General features: G+C 38.4%; 1 protein-coding gene across 2 annotated transcripts in view; it reads left to right on the top strand.

The window, feature by feature from the left end:
• pank4 (pantothenate kinase 4 (inactive)) overlaps positions 1–16,471 on the top strand; it is an 81,583-nt gene that overhangs the window by 47,828 nt on the left and 17,284 nt on the right. For both annotated transcript variants that reach the window (XM_072244847.1, XM_072244845.1), the window contains 6 exons: positions 4,475–4,587; positions 6,015–6,102; positions 9,876–10,027; positions 10,261–10,316; positions 10,975–11,024; positions 14,472–14,576. In XM_072244847.1, coding sequence (XP_072100948.1) covers positions 4,475–4,587; positions 6,015–6,102; positions 9,876–10,027; positions 10,261–10,316; positions 10,975–11,024; positions 14,472–14,576 — 564 coding nt within the window. The remainder of the gene's footprint in view (positions 1–4,474; positions 4,588–6,014; positions 6,103–9,875; positions 10,028–10,260; positions 10,317–10,974; positions 11,025–14,471; positions 14,577–16,471) is intronic.

The following is a 16,471-nucleotide window of genomic DNA, read 5'->3' as shown; positions in this document are numbered from 1 at the left end:
CCATTTCCGTTCTGGGTCGGCAAAAGAGCTGGCAATCCACTCTGTCTTCTTATTGTCTTATACACCTTTAACGTCAATTCTCATCCTTTTCGCCAAAGAAAATAACCCTAGTTCATTCAACCTTTCCTCATAAAATATGCTCTCTAGTTCAGGCAGCAGCCTGGTAAATTTCCTCTGCACCCTTTCTAAAGCTTCCACATTCTTTCTATAATAAGACGATTGCAACGGAACACAGCTTTTTATGTGTTAAAGTTATCTGATGGTGCTTCATTGTCTGATTATGAGATCACTAAAAGCTAAGTTAAAAAAATGGATACATCTTAACGATTGATTGAAAAAGTAGTTTTAATGAGATGATGAAAGGAGAAGTTAGGGAGAACATTGAAGAGGTTAACTGAGTTAGCTAAATTCACTTGTTCATTGGTAGAAAGAAAGAAAATGAGGATAGAGTCTAACTGTTGGGTTGGGTCAGTGTAAAGAAAGAATTAAATTTGATTCCTCCCTGGTATATGCTAAAATAAAATGGAAGTTTGAAAGACAAACTGGTGTTTGCTTGGAATGTGGTGATAACTGGAGATGTGTATGCACATCCTCGAGATACTGGTGAAGAATGTTTTCGTCCTCACAGACCTGTTGTCTCTGTTTTCTAAGTTATGTGTCTGGGCTGGGACCACTAAGGAATGGAACAGTACTGGGGTAAGAGTTATGTTAGAGTTTTGTAACGATCGTGATGAGTATAAAAAGGGGCACTTTCTTTGTGCAAAAGGGATATTTTCTCTTGAGCTGGGTCATGATTAATGTTAGTGCTAAGAGTTGGAGATGGGGACAAGAATGGAGAGAGGGAGATATGAAAAGTTGTCATATTTGTGGTTCCCTCCAGTATTGTACAGATCGGCTTATTAAATGATATAAAGATTATTGTTTTCTGTACTACTACCTCATTAATGATTTGATCATTTGTCTTTCTTTTTGTGTTGTATGCTTTATACAACTAATAAAGCGATTTCTTGTGTCCTTTAACAAGTACAGTGCCTCCTTTGTTCGTGAATGCCCCTGGCTGAATCAGAAAAGAACACAGGATGAATTTTAAAATATTTTTGTTACAGTCAGGTATCAAAAATACATCATCAGGTGTGGGGTAGATTTAATTTGACCATGTCTGGGTGGTATTTAAATCTTAACCTGAGCTAATCTCCAGTTGGGAATTTATAACATTCTGGGACTCGAGGGAATAAATTCTTAAATAGCTAGGAAAGTAATGGGAAGAGTTGAGTCTAGGAGTAACAAAAGCTTGTATTTCAATGAATGTACATTATGGAAAGCTATCTGAGTCAAAGATAGGTAATACTGTAATTGTGGTTGTGGTTTGGGGAGTATTATGAACTTGGAACTATGTCACCAGATGTTTGATAATTTCAACCTTTTGATGTGCAATTAATGCTATAACATGTTCAGAAAGTATGATAATTCTTGTCAAGTCGTGAGGGGAGAATGGTTCTGTTTACTCATGTTGCATTAGTAGTTCAGAAGGGAATGATGGAAGCAGCACCTAATTTCCTGGGCTGACTTTTGAGCCCGAGATCGGGCCAGTAGACCCTCAACTGATTGATGTTCTGACTTAAGCAAAAGATAATTTGTATCCTGTCAATAAACCTGCATTATTTGAGCCTCTGTTTCAATATATGAGAATCAGATTTAATTTCATTGGCATATGTTGTAAAATTTGTTAACTCTGTGGCAGCAGTACAATGAAATCCTTGATAATTAAATATTGAGGGGAAAAAGTGAATTACACTTAATATATATATTGTACCTTCAGGCTTTTGTACCTCCTTCCTGACAGTAACAGTGAGAAGAGGGCATGTCCTAGGGGTTGGGGATCCTTAATGATGAATGCTGCCTTCCTAAGGCACTGCTCCTTGAAGATGTTATAGATTCCATGATGGAACTGACTAATTTTACAAGTTTCTGCAACTTACTTCGATCTTGTGCAGTACCCCGCCCCCCCCATACCAAACGGTGATGCAGCCAGTCAGAATGCTCTCCGCGGTACATTTGTAGAAGTTTGAGTGTTTTACTTGACAAACCAAATCTTCTCAAACTCCTAGTAAAGCACAGCTGCTGAAATACAATAAAATCAAGGTCTGAAAATTAAAAAAAAAACTATTCTTCCATAACCAGCGCTTTTAAAAACAGTTTTCATGGTCATTTGTCGTTGGAAAGTTACTAACATTCGTGGCCTGCATTAGAACCTGCATCCGAAATACAGTACCTATAAAATGTATTCCCCCCCCCCCCCAGAAGTTTTCATGTTTTATAACATTAAATCACAGTGGATTTAATTTAGCTTGTTTTGACACTGAAAAAGACTCTTCCATGTCAAAGTGAAAACAGATCTCTACAAAGTGATCTAAATTAATTACAAATATAAAATAAAAGTACTCATTACAGACGTATACACCACCTTTAAATGACACAGCAAATCACCATTGGTGCAGCCAGTTGGTTTAAGAAGTCACATAATTAGTTAAATAGAGATCACCTGTGTACAGTCAAGGTGTTTCAATTGATTGTAGTAAAAACTCACCTGTATCTGGAAGGTCCATCTGCCGGTGAGTCAGTATCCTGGCAAAAACTACACAATGAAGGTAAAATAACACTCCAAACAACTCAACGAAAAGGTTATTATAAAGCACAAGTTAGAGATGGGTACAAGAAAATTTCCAAGTCACTGAATATCCCTTGGAGTACCATTAAGTCAATCATCAAGAAATGGAAAGAATATAGCACAGCTGTAAATCTGCCTGGAGCAGGCAGTCCTCAAAAACTGAGTGAATGTGCAAGAAGGGGACTAGTGAGGGAGGCCACCAAGAGATCTATGACAAGCTTGGAGGAATTACAAGCTTCGGTGGCTGAGATGGGAGAGGCTGCGCATACAACAGCTTTTGCCTGGGTGCTTCACCAATCACAGTTTTATGGGAGAGTGGCAAAGAGAAAGCCACTATTGAAAAAACTCACATCTAGAGTTTGCCAGAAGCATCTGGGAAACTCTGATGTCAGCTGGAAGATGATTCTGTGGTCTGGTGAAACCAAAATCGAGCTTTTAGGCCATCAGACTAAACACTATGTTTAAGTCAAAGACCACACATCATCAAAAGCACACCATCCCTACTGTGAAGTATAGTGGTGGCTGCATCTTGCTGTGGAGATGCTACACTGCAGCAGGCCTTGGAAGGCTTGTGTAGAGGGTAAAAGGAATGCAGCAAAGTACAGGGAAATCCTGGAGGAAAACCTGATGCAGTCTGCAAGAGAAGTGTGGCTTGGGAGAAGATTTGCTTTCCAGCAAGGCAATTAAATAAGAACATAAGCAGGAGTAGGCCATTTGGCCTGACGAGTCTGCTCCACTATTCAATAAGATCATGGCTCAAACATTTTCACCTACCTGCCTTTACCCCATAACCCTTAATTCTCCTACTATGCAAAAATCTATCCAACCTTGTCTTAAATATATTTATTGAGGTAGCCTCCACTGCTTCATTGGGCAGAGATTTCCACAGGTTTGCCACTCTGGGAGAAGCATTTCCTCCTCATCTCCATCCTAAATTTACTCCCCTGAATCCTGAGGCTATGTCCTCTAGTTCTTGTCTCACCTACCAGTGGAAACAACTTCTCTGCCTCTATCTTATCGATCCCTTTCATAATTTTATACGTTTCTATAAGATCTCCCCTCATTCTTCTGAATTCTAGCGAGTACACTCCCAGGTGACTCATAATCTAACCCCCTCATCTCTGGAATTAACTTGGTGAACCTCCTCTGCACTGCCTTCCAAAGCCAGTATTTCCTTCCTCAAGTAATGAGACCAGAGCTCAAGCATACGGCCAAAGCTCCACAGGAATGGCTTCAAAACAACAGTTAATGTCCTGGAGTGGCCAAGTTAGAGTCCCGACCTCAATCCAATTGAGAATTTGTGATTGGACTTGAAAGGGGCTGTTCACTCATGATCCCCATGCAATCTGACAGAGCTTGAGCAGTTTTGTGAAGAAAGAATGGGAAAAGATTATAGTGTCAAGATGTGCAAAGCTGATACAGACCTATCGACACAGGTTCAAGGCTGTAATTGCTGCCAAAGATGCATCTAAGTACTGACTTGAAGGGGGTGAGTAATTATGCAATCAATTTTTTTGTCTTTAATAATTGTAATACACTTAGACCAATTTGTAGAAATTTTTCACTTTCACTTTTCTGTTGATCAGTGTCAAAAAAGCCAAATTTAATCCACTGTGATTCAGTGTTGTAAAACAATAAAACATGAAAACTTCCAAGGAGGTTCAATACGTTTTATAGGCACTGTAATTCAGTGGTTGTAAAAATGCTTCTGTTTGTTCTGAGGGAGTGACGAGGAACAACATGTTCTTGTTACTCCTCTTGTATGTTGCTGCAATATGAAATGGTGTTTCATTTCTTTTGTTTCAGGTAGTAAAGCGGGCGGTCGCTAGCCAACCACAGTCCCTGGATGCCACAGAGCGAGCAGAGAAGTTTCGCCAGAAATATAGGCACAAACTTCAGACACTGAGGCACCAACCATTGTGAGTTTTGAATGGATCCCCATTACTTGTAGTTTGCTCCACAAAGCACCCGATCCTAATGTATTCATCACTTACAAAATCACTTTAAGCCTTCTGGGTCTGAGTTTCAGTGTAGTAAATATTAATACTTGTGTTAAAATGCCAATGTTTGATTTTTTTTTAAACGTCAAGGTTGAATTGAACCATACTATCATCAAGAATAGTTGAGTTGAATACAGTTGTATTAAGTGAAGAGAAAGGAGACAATGCTGATAGATCAGACTAAGTGGGGTGTGGTCCAAAGACTAATTGCGCTGTCTAGCCTATTTTTGTGCTGTCTGGTGTGCTATTGTATGAAACCATGATGTAATCTTGCAGCTTCAGTAATTATTGATGCAACTGCTCCTGGTGCTAATTGTACTTCTGGTTGCATAGTAGAGAAAGGAGGGTGTAGAAGGATTGATTTTGGGCAGTTGTGTAAATTGGGCATGTTCTTACTGGAAAAGAAAAGATTGAGAAGCTTATGATTGCTGTTTTTAGGATCCTAAGGGACTAGATAATTTTGCCAATGACCAGTTGTTGCACCTTGTCCAGAACAGTAGTATCAGAGCCTGCAGTTGAATGAGGTAAATTTGAAACTAATCTGCTGAAATATTTTATTGAGGAAGTAGTAAGTCTATGGAATAGCTACTTCAGGTAGATAGTAGAAGCAGTTTAATACAGATTAGATTTCCATTCAGAAAATACTTTTGGAATATTGTGTAAATTATTTGAGATTGGTATAATCATTGTGGATTGTGAAAGGAAGAAAGAAGTGCAGATCTGTGGTTCTCCAACTTGTCCAACACTGGATTCCTGTTTGGATCTACTTTAAACTAACTGAGTGAGATAGATGCTGAGAGTACTTAAAAACCCCATTGTATCATGTGATCACCAGTATTCTAGCAGGTGAATTTGAGGAACCATAGTCTATACATCCAGTAGTTGCTACATTCCTGCCACTAAATAGCAGCAAGTTTTATGAAAAATGTTTGCTAATTCGCAAAGTTAATATACACAGTTGCCAAGAAAGTGGCAGGATGCTTGAACAAAAGTGGGTTACTTAGGAAATTAGCAATTATAAACAATAAATAAATAATTTAAAGGAACTCCTATTCTGTGTATACCAATTTTACTGTTATTCCCCAAAATGCTCCAGTGTCTTTAAATCCTAAAGTTGTTGGGACCCTCCCTGGAAATGATGGGAACCTTGTAGTACTTCACAAGGAATAGCATGGTATTATTGGACTATTGAGTGTAGAAGCCATCAAAGCATTCTCTCTGCCTTCATTTTCCATTGGGAAATTTGACCTTGAGCAGCAATATCATTACTTTTTAGATAATTTTTAATACATCTTTGGCTGTCCTAGTATATCTTGAAAATACTTTTACCTTCCATTTTCTCTCAGTGCATATGGATCTCTAACAGTCAGAAGCTTGCTGGACACGCGGGAGCACTGTCTGAATGAATTCAACTTTCCAGATCCTTACTCAAAAGTAGGCACTCCTGCTTTCCTTTTACTTTTTCTCCAAAAAAAAAGCATTCATTTATATTTAAAAAAAGACTTGATTGATTGAATGTCTTTTGTGTTGCCTTGATTGTGGAATATTGAGACCGTGTTTTTGGTACCGAAAGAACCTCTGAATTGTAATAGGATGTTATGGCAAAGAATCTGCTGCCAGGGGGTGCTGTAGAGAAAAATATGCTCTCAGTGGTATAATGAGAGCACATACAATCCATTTGTCAAGTTAGTTTCTCACTAAAAGTTGACATATATATATTTTTGGGACGTCTGAAGGAGGTTCTCTGTTTCCTTTCAAAATTACTTTCAATATTTCTAAGCAGAACATTAAAACAAAGTTTGCAATGCAGGAAACTGAAGGTGACTAAATTAAGTATACACTAAATCATGAAAGATCAAACACTGCATTTGGGCCACCTATAAAGAATATTTTTTAAAAAGGCTTTGTTTTGAAGTAAAATAGCAAGGAAGATGATAGGTTGAGAACAAAATATCAAAATAATTGTTTGATTCTTTCATTGTAGTTGTACAGACTCTATGGAATTTGAGTGAAATGGTTATTTTTCTTTTCTCACCCTTTCTAATATTTAAGTTTAATATGGATTCCTTTAAACAAATGTTACGGTCATATTGAAAATTGAATTTTTAGCCTATGGAAATGTCTAGAGTTGAGGCAGCTGCAAAATGATGGAACAAAATAACTAATTTATTAACTTTTGGCTCATGTTTTCTGTGAAAGAGTCTTTCAGAAATAAGGTGTGGGATGAGCTTTTAAATTATATGTAGGGGTGGGGGAGGTGTGCGTTCTGAAGAAGCTTTTTTGGAGACCTGTTCATTGTCTTTTACCACTGTATTGGCAGTGAGAACAGACATGTGGCATGACTGACAGCAACAAAGATGAGTTTCTTTTTCAGATTGTAAATGTGCGTAATTTGGTTTTTATAGAACTTGAAATTTTAAGCATTTGCTTCTCCTTCTGTTGAAATTTTGTGTGGTGCAAGTTATTAATGCTCTACACTGGAATTGTGTATATAAGTGTTTTGGATGGTTGATGGGAGTGCCAATCAACTGAGTTGCTTTGTCCTGCAAGAATGTAAAACTGAATTTATATAATTTTTTTTTGTATCGCACTTCAGATGTCTCTGAAAGTACTTCGCAGCCATATAGTGCTTTTGATGTGTAAGAAACATGACAGGCAATTTGTGCACAGCAGAATCCCACAAACAGTAATGAGAAAGTGGTGAGATATATTTTGCCTAATGTTGAATTTATTTACTTTCACCTTTAGACTTGGCCTAATATGTATGGCATTTCTGACTCGGTACCACCTTGGGTGCTGAGCTCTAGACTGAAACTTGAATCCATAGCCTTCCAACACTAAGACGAGAGTATTGCCAACACACTTCTTGAATGTGTGACTAAAGCTACATTTATTCAAGAAAGTGAAGACCATTACATCAACATGGGAAGCATCGTATGTTTGAGCACTAATATTATTGACAGCTTTATTCAGTACTGAAAACAAAATGTTTGATATCCATTATCTTACTTTGATTCCCAGTTGTTTGAAAGGAAGAGATCTGCTTAGGAATAAAAAATTAAACTTGATTTTGGCAAAACCTAATCTGATTTGTGTACTTTATTTTTATCCAACCCCAACCTAGAGGCATTTGCAGTAAAGTGGGGGGGAGGGGAAAGAAATTGCTATGCTATGCAGGCATTGATGAAGATCAAGAGCCTGTGCATGGAACAAGTTATCCCGAAATGGACGACAAACTGAGCTGGACTGGTATAGCATGGCCCAGTGCAGCCTGATCCAAATTTGCATGTTTTACCGGAATATACAGTACATCTGACCTGACCCAAACCTGAATCACAGAGTTAAGTCCCATTGTGCTAGTGGGCTGCAATGCAAGGTGCATTTTTTCCTGGTATTGTTACTGTTTCTTTGAGGCTGAAGGTTGTATTGTATGAATAAAACCAAAATAACAGAATGCAGGTTAGCCAGAATATGCAAAAGGAGTCAACTGATGTTACCTTGAAAGGTTATTGACGTAGAAGTTAACTCTGTTTCTCTACATACCCTCCCTGAGCCAAGCGTTATTGATAGTTTTCTGATTTTACTTCGGACTCTTATCATCAACTGTATTTTTACTTTTGCAAGCTAAGCTAATAATAATATTTTTTTGTTTCCTTTGCAGTTTAAACTTTGGGGAATCTGGGTTTAAACATCAGAGGCCAAGAGAAATATGCCTAGGGAAGGAGTAAATACAAAATGCTGGAAATAACAGCTAGGCTGAGCAGCACAGAGACAAAACTGAGATAAAAACAGGTTAATGAGGCAGTTATGTTTCTCTGTCTGATATGTGTTGCTAATATCGAGGGGTAAACCTTGCCAAGTTAACCTATTTGGTCTAACTCTATTGGAGATATTCTCTTTGTGGCTGAACACTGACTTGTATTTGGTCTTTTCCAATTCTGACAAAAGGTTTAATTCTGAAATGCTAAGTTAGTTTCTGCTGTCTAACCCTCTGAGTGTTTCCAATTATTTCTGCTTTTATTTCAGATTTCTAGTATCAGCATTTAATTTTTAATTTTTTATTTCAAAAGAGCAAAGATCACTTTCTTTTTTTGAACTCTGATTATTACTTCAAGTCCTGCTCCATGGGCATGATGTTTTTGTGCGATGCTGAAGGAGTAACTTCTCACAGATGTTAAATTGAGGCCTCACTTGCCCTCCTTAGTGAAATAAAGTATTGTGAAGCTGCTTAACGATAAGCAGGTACGCTCTTCATATCCAGTCCAATATTTATTATCATGCATCATCAGGGAAATAGATTATTGTCTCATTTATCTCACTGCTTTCTATTAAAGCAGAATTTCTGGTCAGCATCACATTGCTATTTTTGAATGCTGTGTGCATATTGGCTGCTGTTTCTGCTAAGTGATTACACTTCAAAAGTACTTCATTGATTGTGAATTGCTCTAGGGTATGGTGTCTTCATGAAGGGTGCAATGAAAGGAAATGTGTTTTTTTTGTTGTATCTTTTAAGGTTTCACCAATGTCAGACAAACATCCATATGGCTATAGCATAAATTTCCCTGATAACTTGCGCGCTGCATTTGCTCATTTAGGGTTGGTATTACTGCAGATTAACAGTGTTGTGACCCTTTATTAAGAACATACACAGGAGTAAATCATCTGTCCCTTGGTGCCTGCTGCAACAATCGTCGTGATCATAACTGATCTTCTACTTCAATGCTGCCTCTGAATTCTGAAACTGTGCTGCTGGGTCCTTAGCCAGGGGACATTCTTATTTAGGAGGGATAAATGAAGTCTTTTTTTTTTGCTGTAGATTAATTCATACTTTAAGAAACCTGTCTACATTTATTATAGACCAAAACTCATTTCTAACCCACTGCATATTGGATTTTTTTTTTTAACCTGTTTTTTGATCCCCAAAGGCTTGTGCCATTTTCTGTATTAGGGATGTTTCTGGTGTTCTGTTTGAATCAATGCAGTATGTTGTTGATCAAATAGTGAGCAGATGTACATTTGGTTGGACCCTGGTTTATTGGGATAGTCTCTGGCACATCCCTGAAACTGCAACAGAAATTTATATCCCACTTTTGTTACTAGCTGTCCCTTGCATGATATATTCAGATAAGTTTGTTTGTCGATTCCTGTGTCTGTTTTTCACCTTTTATACTAATTGACTGGAGTTTTGGGCATTCATTGTTTTCTAGGTGAAGCAAAGAGAAAATGACATTGCGTTGAAACACTTTCAGAAGGTGGTGCAGAACTTGGACTCGTTGAGTATGGAGGAGCGACAGTTTGCATTAGTGAAAGGTCTCTTGGCAGGAAATGTATTTGACTGGGGAGCCAAAGCTGTTTCAGAGTAAGTTTAAAAGAAACTCAGTGAAACTGTTTAATTCTGCAATATTTTACTGGTTGCTGAAATTTTAGAGGAAAATATCACTGGATGCATTTATAGACTAATAGAGTAACATTTTTTTGAAAGTGCTTTACTGGTAATAAAATTTAGCAATGCATGTGAACCTTTTCTAGCATTTATTTGTAATATTCTGGATTTTTCTGTGTTGAATTGTGTTTTTTGCTTGTTACACTTAGTGTTCTTGAAACAAATTCAGCATTTGGCTTTGAAGAAGCGAAGGAACGACTGCAAGGTAATGGACCATGTGACATTATAAGAAATTAAAGTAATTTAATTCTAAAATGAAGTGAACAATTTCCTGATGTACTGCTGGTACTTCCTCAAATTAAGGAAAAGTAGAATCACTGAAGTTATGTATGTCTTCCACACTTCAACTGCAGTACTACCCATTTCCCCTCTGGCCAAATCTTTCCACTGTCTTTGAATTTTTCTGAAACTGGTGCACCATGCTGGAATGTGATTCTTTGACTGAGAGCGATTACATGTTCACTTAAATTGTCATTGTTCAACATTCAGGAAAAGAAGGGAGTAACTAAAAAGATGTTATTCTAGCTAATGAACTTCAAACCTTAGAATACAGGGAACAAAAATAATGGAAAACTTTAAAGGGAAGCCAGATTACTCCCTCAGGAATATTTCCTGAACTTTGCATCCACATGTTCACTTGAAAGATTAACTTGTTTTCTTCCATCTTTGCATGTTCTATAGTCTGCATGTGACAGTTAATTATTTTTCCATTGCTGAGCCTGAAGTTGAAGTGTACATGCATAGTCACAGTACTTGGTCTGATGCTGAGAATTATTTTCCCTGGAATTTCATTCTTTGTAAGAGACCATTCTTAAGTGATTTAATGAATGCAATTAACAGTCAAATAATTTTGCATTTCTCAGCACGCCCGTGGCTCGTGGATGCATATAATGACTGGATAGAACGACTTAAGGTAGGAATTTGCATGTATTACAGCTGTTTGCATTCTAAATCAGGATATTCAACTAGAATGTTACTTTCTATCAGATAGTGGTTAAATGTTTAATTTTAAATAGGATGTGAAGCCTTAAAGGGGTTTCATTTGGGAATCAAAAGGGAGCCATTGAAGCCATTGCTATTGATCTGGGTGAATGCAAATCTGAAAAATACTTTACACTATTGTATCATGTAAGTTTTATCACATCAGCTAATAAATAGTTATCCAGTTTCCTCTTAAATCTGCAGACGTGAATCTCTAACATTGATTGTAAATCTGTTGCATTTGGTTACCTTTTGTATAACTACCATGAAAAGCATGACTTGTTTATTTTTATCAAATATATTTTGTATTTGTTTATTTAAAAAAATCTGCAGTTATTGTCTCTAACATCTTGATGCATACTTATATCCTTTTAGTCCAATACTCTCCCTACTTACCATCTTGTTTTCGATACATGCATAAAAATGCCTTGATTCTCTTTAATCTTACCTGCCAAAGACAGGCCCTCTGATACCCTCTTTAAGTTCTCTCCTGCATCCTCTATGTTCTTCATAGGTTCTGTCTAATTTCAGTTTCCTAAACCTTACGTGTGCTTCCTTTTACTTTTTACTAAACTTACAATATCTCTTGTCACCCAAGGTTCCAGAACCTTGCCATCCTTATCATTCATCCTTGAAGGAGAATGCTGCTCTTGACCTCTAACCAATGTCAGATTTAGATGTACTCCGAAGTGCCACTCCCTATCTGCTTACCCTAACTCCTGTTTAATACTGTTGTAACTACCTTCACCCAATTTAAAGTTTCCATCCTTGGACCAGTCTTATAGTTATCCGTAACTATCATAAGAAATATGGAATTAAAATCAATGTACTCAAAATGCTCCCTCCTGAAACTTCAATCACTTGGCCAGACTCATTCCCCGGTAAAAGATCTAGTATGGCCTTTTCCCTACCTACAGCAAAAACAAACTACTGGAAGTGCTTGAAGCAGCATTTGTGAGGCAAAAGCATAGTCAATGTTTTGAATCAAGACTCTGTAACATGAATCTATTGGACTATCTACATGCTGTTTGAAGAAAGCATCCAGGATGTACTTAACAATTTCTGCCCTTCTATATCTGCCATTAAGGAAACTTCAGTAATTATAGGGGAAGTTCACTAATGACAACAACCCTGCTAGTTTTGCATCTTTCTATACTTTGCCTACGTATGCTTTATTCCTGCTAGCTATTTTAAGGCTTATACTAAAAACCCATCACTGTAATTGCATCTTTTTGTTTAGTTTCTGAGCTCTATCCATTTGACCTAGCAGGATGTCTTTCCAGGATATAATCTCTAAGTGTAGCTGTAATATTCTTCCCAATTCGTAATGCAGCGCCCCCACTTCTCTTACATCCCTTGTGTCTGAAACATCCAAACCGTGGCATGTTGAACTGCCGGTCCTGCTCTTCTCTCGACCTATTTTCTGTAATGGTTGCAACATTTTAGAACTGTGTACAAGTCCTAGCTCTAAACTTGTCTGCTTTGTCTGTAACACTTGTTGCAGCAAATAAACACGCTTCGATCCATTTGTTCCATCACGATCATTAATCTGACCCTACCATTGATCCCTTTAGAATGACTTTACTTAATATTTACCTTCTTAATCTCTCCACCTGTTGACCCACTGGTGTGGTTCCCACTCTCCCCCACCCCGCCATACTAGTTTAAACCTTGTTGAGTAAAGTTAGCAAACCTCCCTGCAAGGATATTGGTTCTCCTTCTGTTTAGGCGCAACCTATCCTTGTGCACGTTCAACATGCAAGATGCTGAAGGAACTCAGTGGGTTTGGTCTGGAAATGGATAGTTGATGTCTCAGGTTTAGATCTTCTGTCAGCTGAATGCTGCATTCATTAAGTACCAATTCAGTTCATTTGGTTTCAGTATATTTGAAAAGTGTTTAGTAAGTTTAGGTTTGATGCTACTTTCCTGTTTTTAATTAGCAATCAGAACATACAGCATTGTTTGAATTGAATTGACTTTATTTCTTACATCCTTCACATACATGAGGAGTAAAAATCTTTGTTACGTCTCCGTCAAAATGTGCAATATGCATAGTAATTTATAATAATTTATTAATAAATGGAACAGTAAATGTAACATAGAAATACCCTATGCGTGAGTTCATCAGTCTGATGGCCTGGTGGAAGAAGCTGTCCCGGAGCCTGTTGGTCCTGGCTTTTATGCTACAGTACCATTTCCTAGATGGTAGCAGCTGGAATAGATTGTGGATGGAATGACTTGGGTCTCCAATGATCCTACAGGCCCTTTTCACACACCTGTCCTTGTAAATGTCCTGAATCAGGGGAAGTTCACAACTACAGGTGCACTGGGCTGTCCACACCACTCTCTGCAGAGTCCTACGATTAAGGGAGGTACAGTTCCCATACCAGGCAGTGATGCAGCCAGTCAGGAAGCTCTCAATTGTACCCCTGTAGAAAGTTCTTAGGATTTGGGAGCCCATACCAAACTTCCTCAATCGTCTGAGGTGAAAGAGGCACTGTTGTGCCTTTTTCACCACACAGCTGGTGTGTACAGACCACATGAGGTCCTCGGTGATGTAGGTGCCAAGGAACTTAAAGCTGTTTACCCCAGATCCATTGATGTGAATAGGGGTTAGCCTGTCTCCATTCCTCCTGTAATCCACAACCAGCTCCTTTGTTTTTGTGATATTGAGGGAGAAGTTGTTTTCTTGACACCACTGTGTCAGAGAGACGACCGCTTCTCTATTTGTGCTAACAATCAGCAAACCTAAGGATGCGCTGGAGGCAGCCTGCAAGTGTGTTCCACACATTCTGGCACCAACATAGCATGCCTACAACGTTCCACAGAACAACACAAGTAGTAGGAACAACAAAACAAGACATCAAGAACTGAATAGGCCCCTTTCCCTTCCCTCCTACCCACCCTTTCACACACCCAGGCAGGCCTCCAGCCCCAGATATAATAACAGATATCTAAAATTGAGCTTCATCCTGGAATCAAATTATTGGGTGCAGATGACTCATAAGTAGAACATTTTGCAGCTGTAATGAATTACAGAACAGCTATGTTTGAAGTTAATAAAATATCATAAATCTCAAGATCAAACCTCAAGAGATGAGAACTTCCATTACGTCTGATTTGTCTGTGGGCATAAATCACTCTGATAGTTGTTCATAGCACACATTGTTAGTTTTATTCTGTTTCTTTCATATGCCAGCAATAACTATTAGCAAAAGCAAGAAAGTAGTTCTCCTTTTCTGAAAACATAATCTGTTAGCAAGAAGATCTGCACATGTTTGTTTAAGAAATATAACCAATTAAATGATTTAGAAATTTAAAAAATTACAATGAGTTTTACTGTGGTCAAATACCAAATCCTACTGGCTTTCTCTTGCAGGGTCCTCCTCACAAATGTGCCTTATTTTTCGTAGATAATAGTGGAATAGACATAATTCTCGGAGTTTTCCCATTTGTCAGGGAGCTGCTGTCCAAAGGAACAGAGGTAAGGTATTTGTTTGAGAAATAATAAAAACAGACTTCAGTTCTTGTTCTCTTCCTTATATAGTTATAAAACACAACAGCCCAGGAAAAAGGCCACTCAGCCCATCTAGTCTGTGCCGAACCATTAATCTACCTAGTTTCATTGACCTGCACTTAGACTGTAGCACGCTACATCCTTCTCATCCATGCACCTATCCAAATTTCTCTTAAGTGTTAAAATTGACCCAGCATCCATCACTTGTGCTGGCAGCTTGTTCCACACACCACCCTCTGAGTGAAGAAGTTCCCCCTCATGTTCCTCTAAACATTTCACCTTTCACCCTTAAACCATGACCTATAGTTGTAGTCTCACCCGAACTCAATAGAAAAAGCTTGCTTGCATTTATCCTATCTATATCCCTCATTCTGTATACCTCCATCAAATCTTTCCTCAATCTTCTACATTTGAGGGAATAAAATCCTAACCTATTCAACCTTTCCCTATAAATCAGGTTCTCAAGTTCCGGCAACATCCTTGTGTAAATTTCCTCTGCACTCTTTCAACCTACTTTTTCTGTAGGTCGGTGACCAATTACTCCTCACCAACGTCTTATACAATTTCAACATAACATCCCAACTTCTGTACTCAATACTTTGATTTATGAGAGTCAATGTGCCAAAAGCTTTCTTTATGACCTTATCTACTTGTTATGCCACTTTCAAGGAATTATGTATCTATATTCCCAGATCCCTCTTCTACTGCGCTCCTCATTGCCTTACCGCTCACTGTGTAGGACCCATCCTGGTTGGTCCTCCCAATGCGCAACACCTCATGCTCATTTGCATTAAATTCCATTTGCCATTTTTCACCCCATTTTTCCAGCTGGTCCGGATCCCACTGCAAGCATTGATAGTTTTCCTTGTTGTCCACTCCGTATTGGGTGTCATCCACAAATTTGCTGATCCAGTTTACCACATTATCATTCAGATGTTTGATACAGATGTCAAGCAACAGTGGACTGATCCCTGCAGCACACCACAGGACTCCAGTCAGAGAGACAAACATCTACACCCACTTTCTGGCTTCTGTGATGCCAGTTTCTAATCCAGTTTACCAGCTCATCTTGAATTCCAAGCAACTGAACTCCCTTGACCAACCACTCATGCAGGACCTTGTTAAAGGCCTTGCTAAAGTTCATGTAGACAACATCCACTGCCTTCCCTTCATCAACTTTCCTTTAACTTCCTCAAAAAAAAACTCTCTTTTGGATTAGTTGGAAATGACTTTCCACGCACAAAGTTATGTTGACTGTTCCTGGTCAGTCCCTATCTATCCAAATACTTATATATCCATCCCTTAGAATACTTTCCAATAACTTTCCCACCATTATAGGCTCACTGGCCTATAATTTCTTGGTTTATTCTTAGAGCCTTTCTTAAACAACAGAACAGCATTAGCTATCCTCCAATCCTCTGGCAACTCATCCATGGTGAAGGATGTTTTAAATATCTCTGCTAGGGCTCCTGCAATTTCTGCACTACGCTCCCACAGGGTCCAAGGGACCACATTGTTAAGCCCTGGAGATTTTTCCATGTTAATTTGCCTCAAGACAGCAAACATCTCCTCTGTTATTTGTGTAGGGTCCATGACCTTGCTGCTGAATTTCCTCACTTTATAGACTCTGCATCCATCTCCCGAGTAAATACGCAGATGCAAAAATATATATTTAAGACCTCCCCCATTTTTTCGGCTCCATTCATAGATCACCACTTTGATCTTCCAAAGGACCAGTTTTGTCCCTTGCTGTCCTTCTGCTCTTAATATATCTATATTAGGATTCTCCTTCACCTTGTCTGCTAGAGCAACCTCATGTCTTCTTTTCGCCCTCTTGATTTCCTTCTTAGGTGTTCTCTTCC

The sequence above is a fragment of the Mobula birostris genome, chromosome 27, assembly GCF_030028105.1.
Source record: "Mobula birostris isolate sMobBir1 chromosome 27, sMobBir1.hap1, whole genome shotgun sequence".
In the NCBI taxonomy this organism is placed as follows: Eukaryota; Metazoa; Chordata; class Chondrichthyes; order Myliobatiformes; family Myliobatidae; genus Mobula; species Mobula birostris.
The sequence above is the reverse complement of the archived record's forward strand: the minus strand, read 5'-3'. Positions and strand labels throughout refer to the sequence as shown.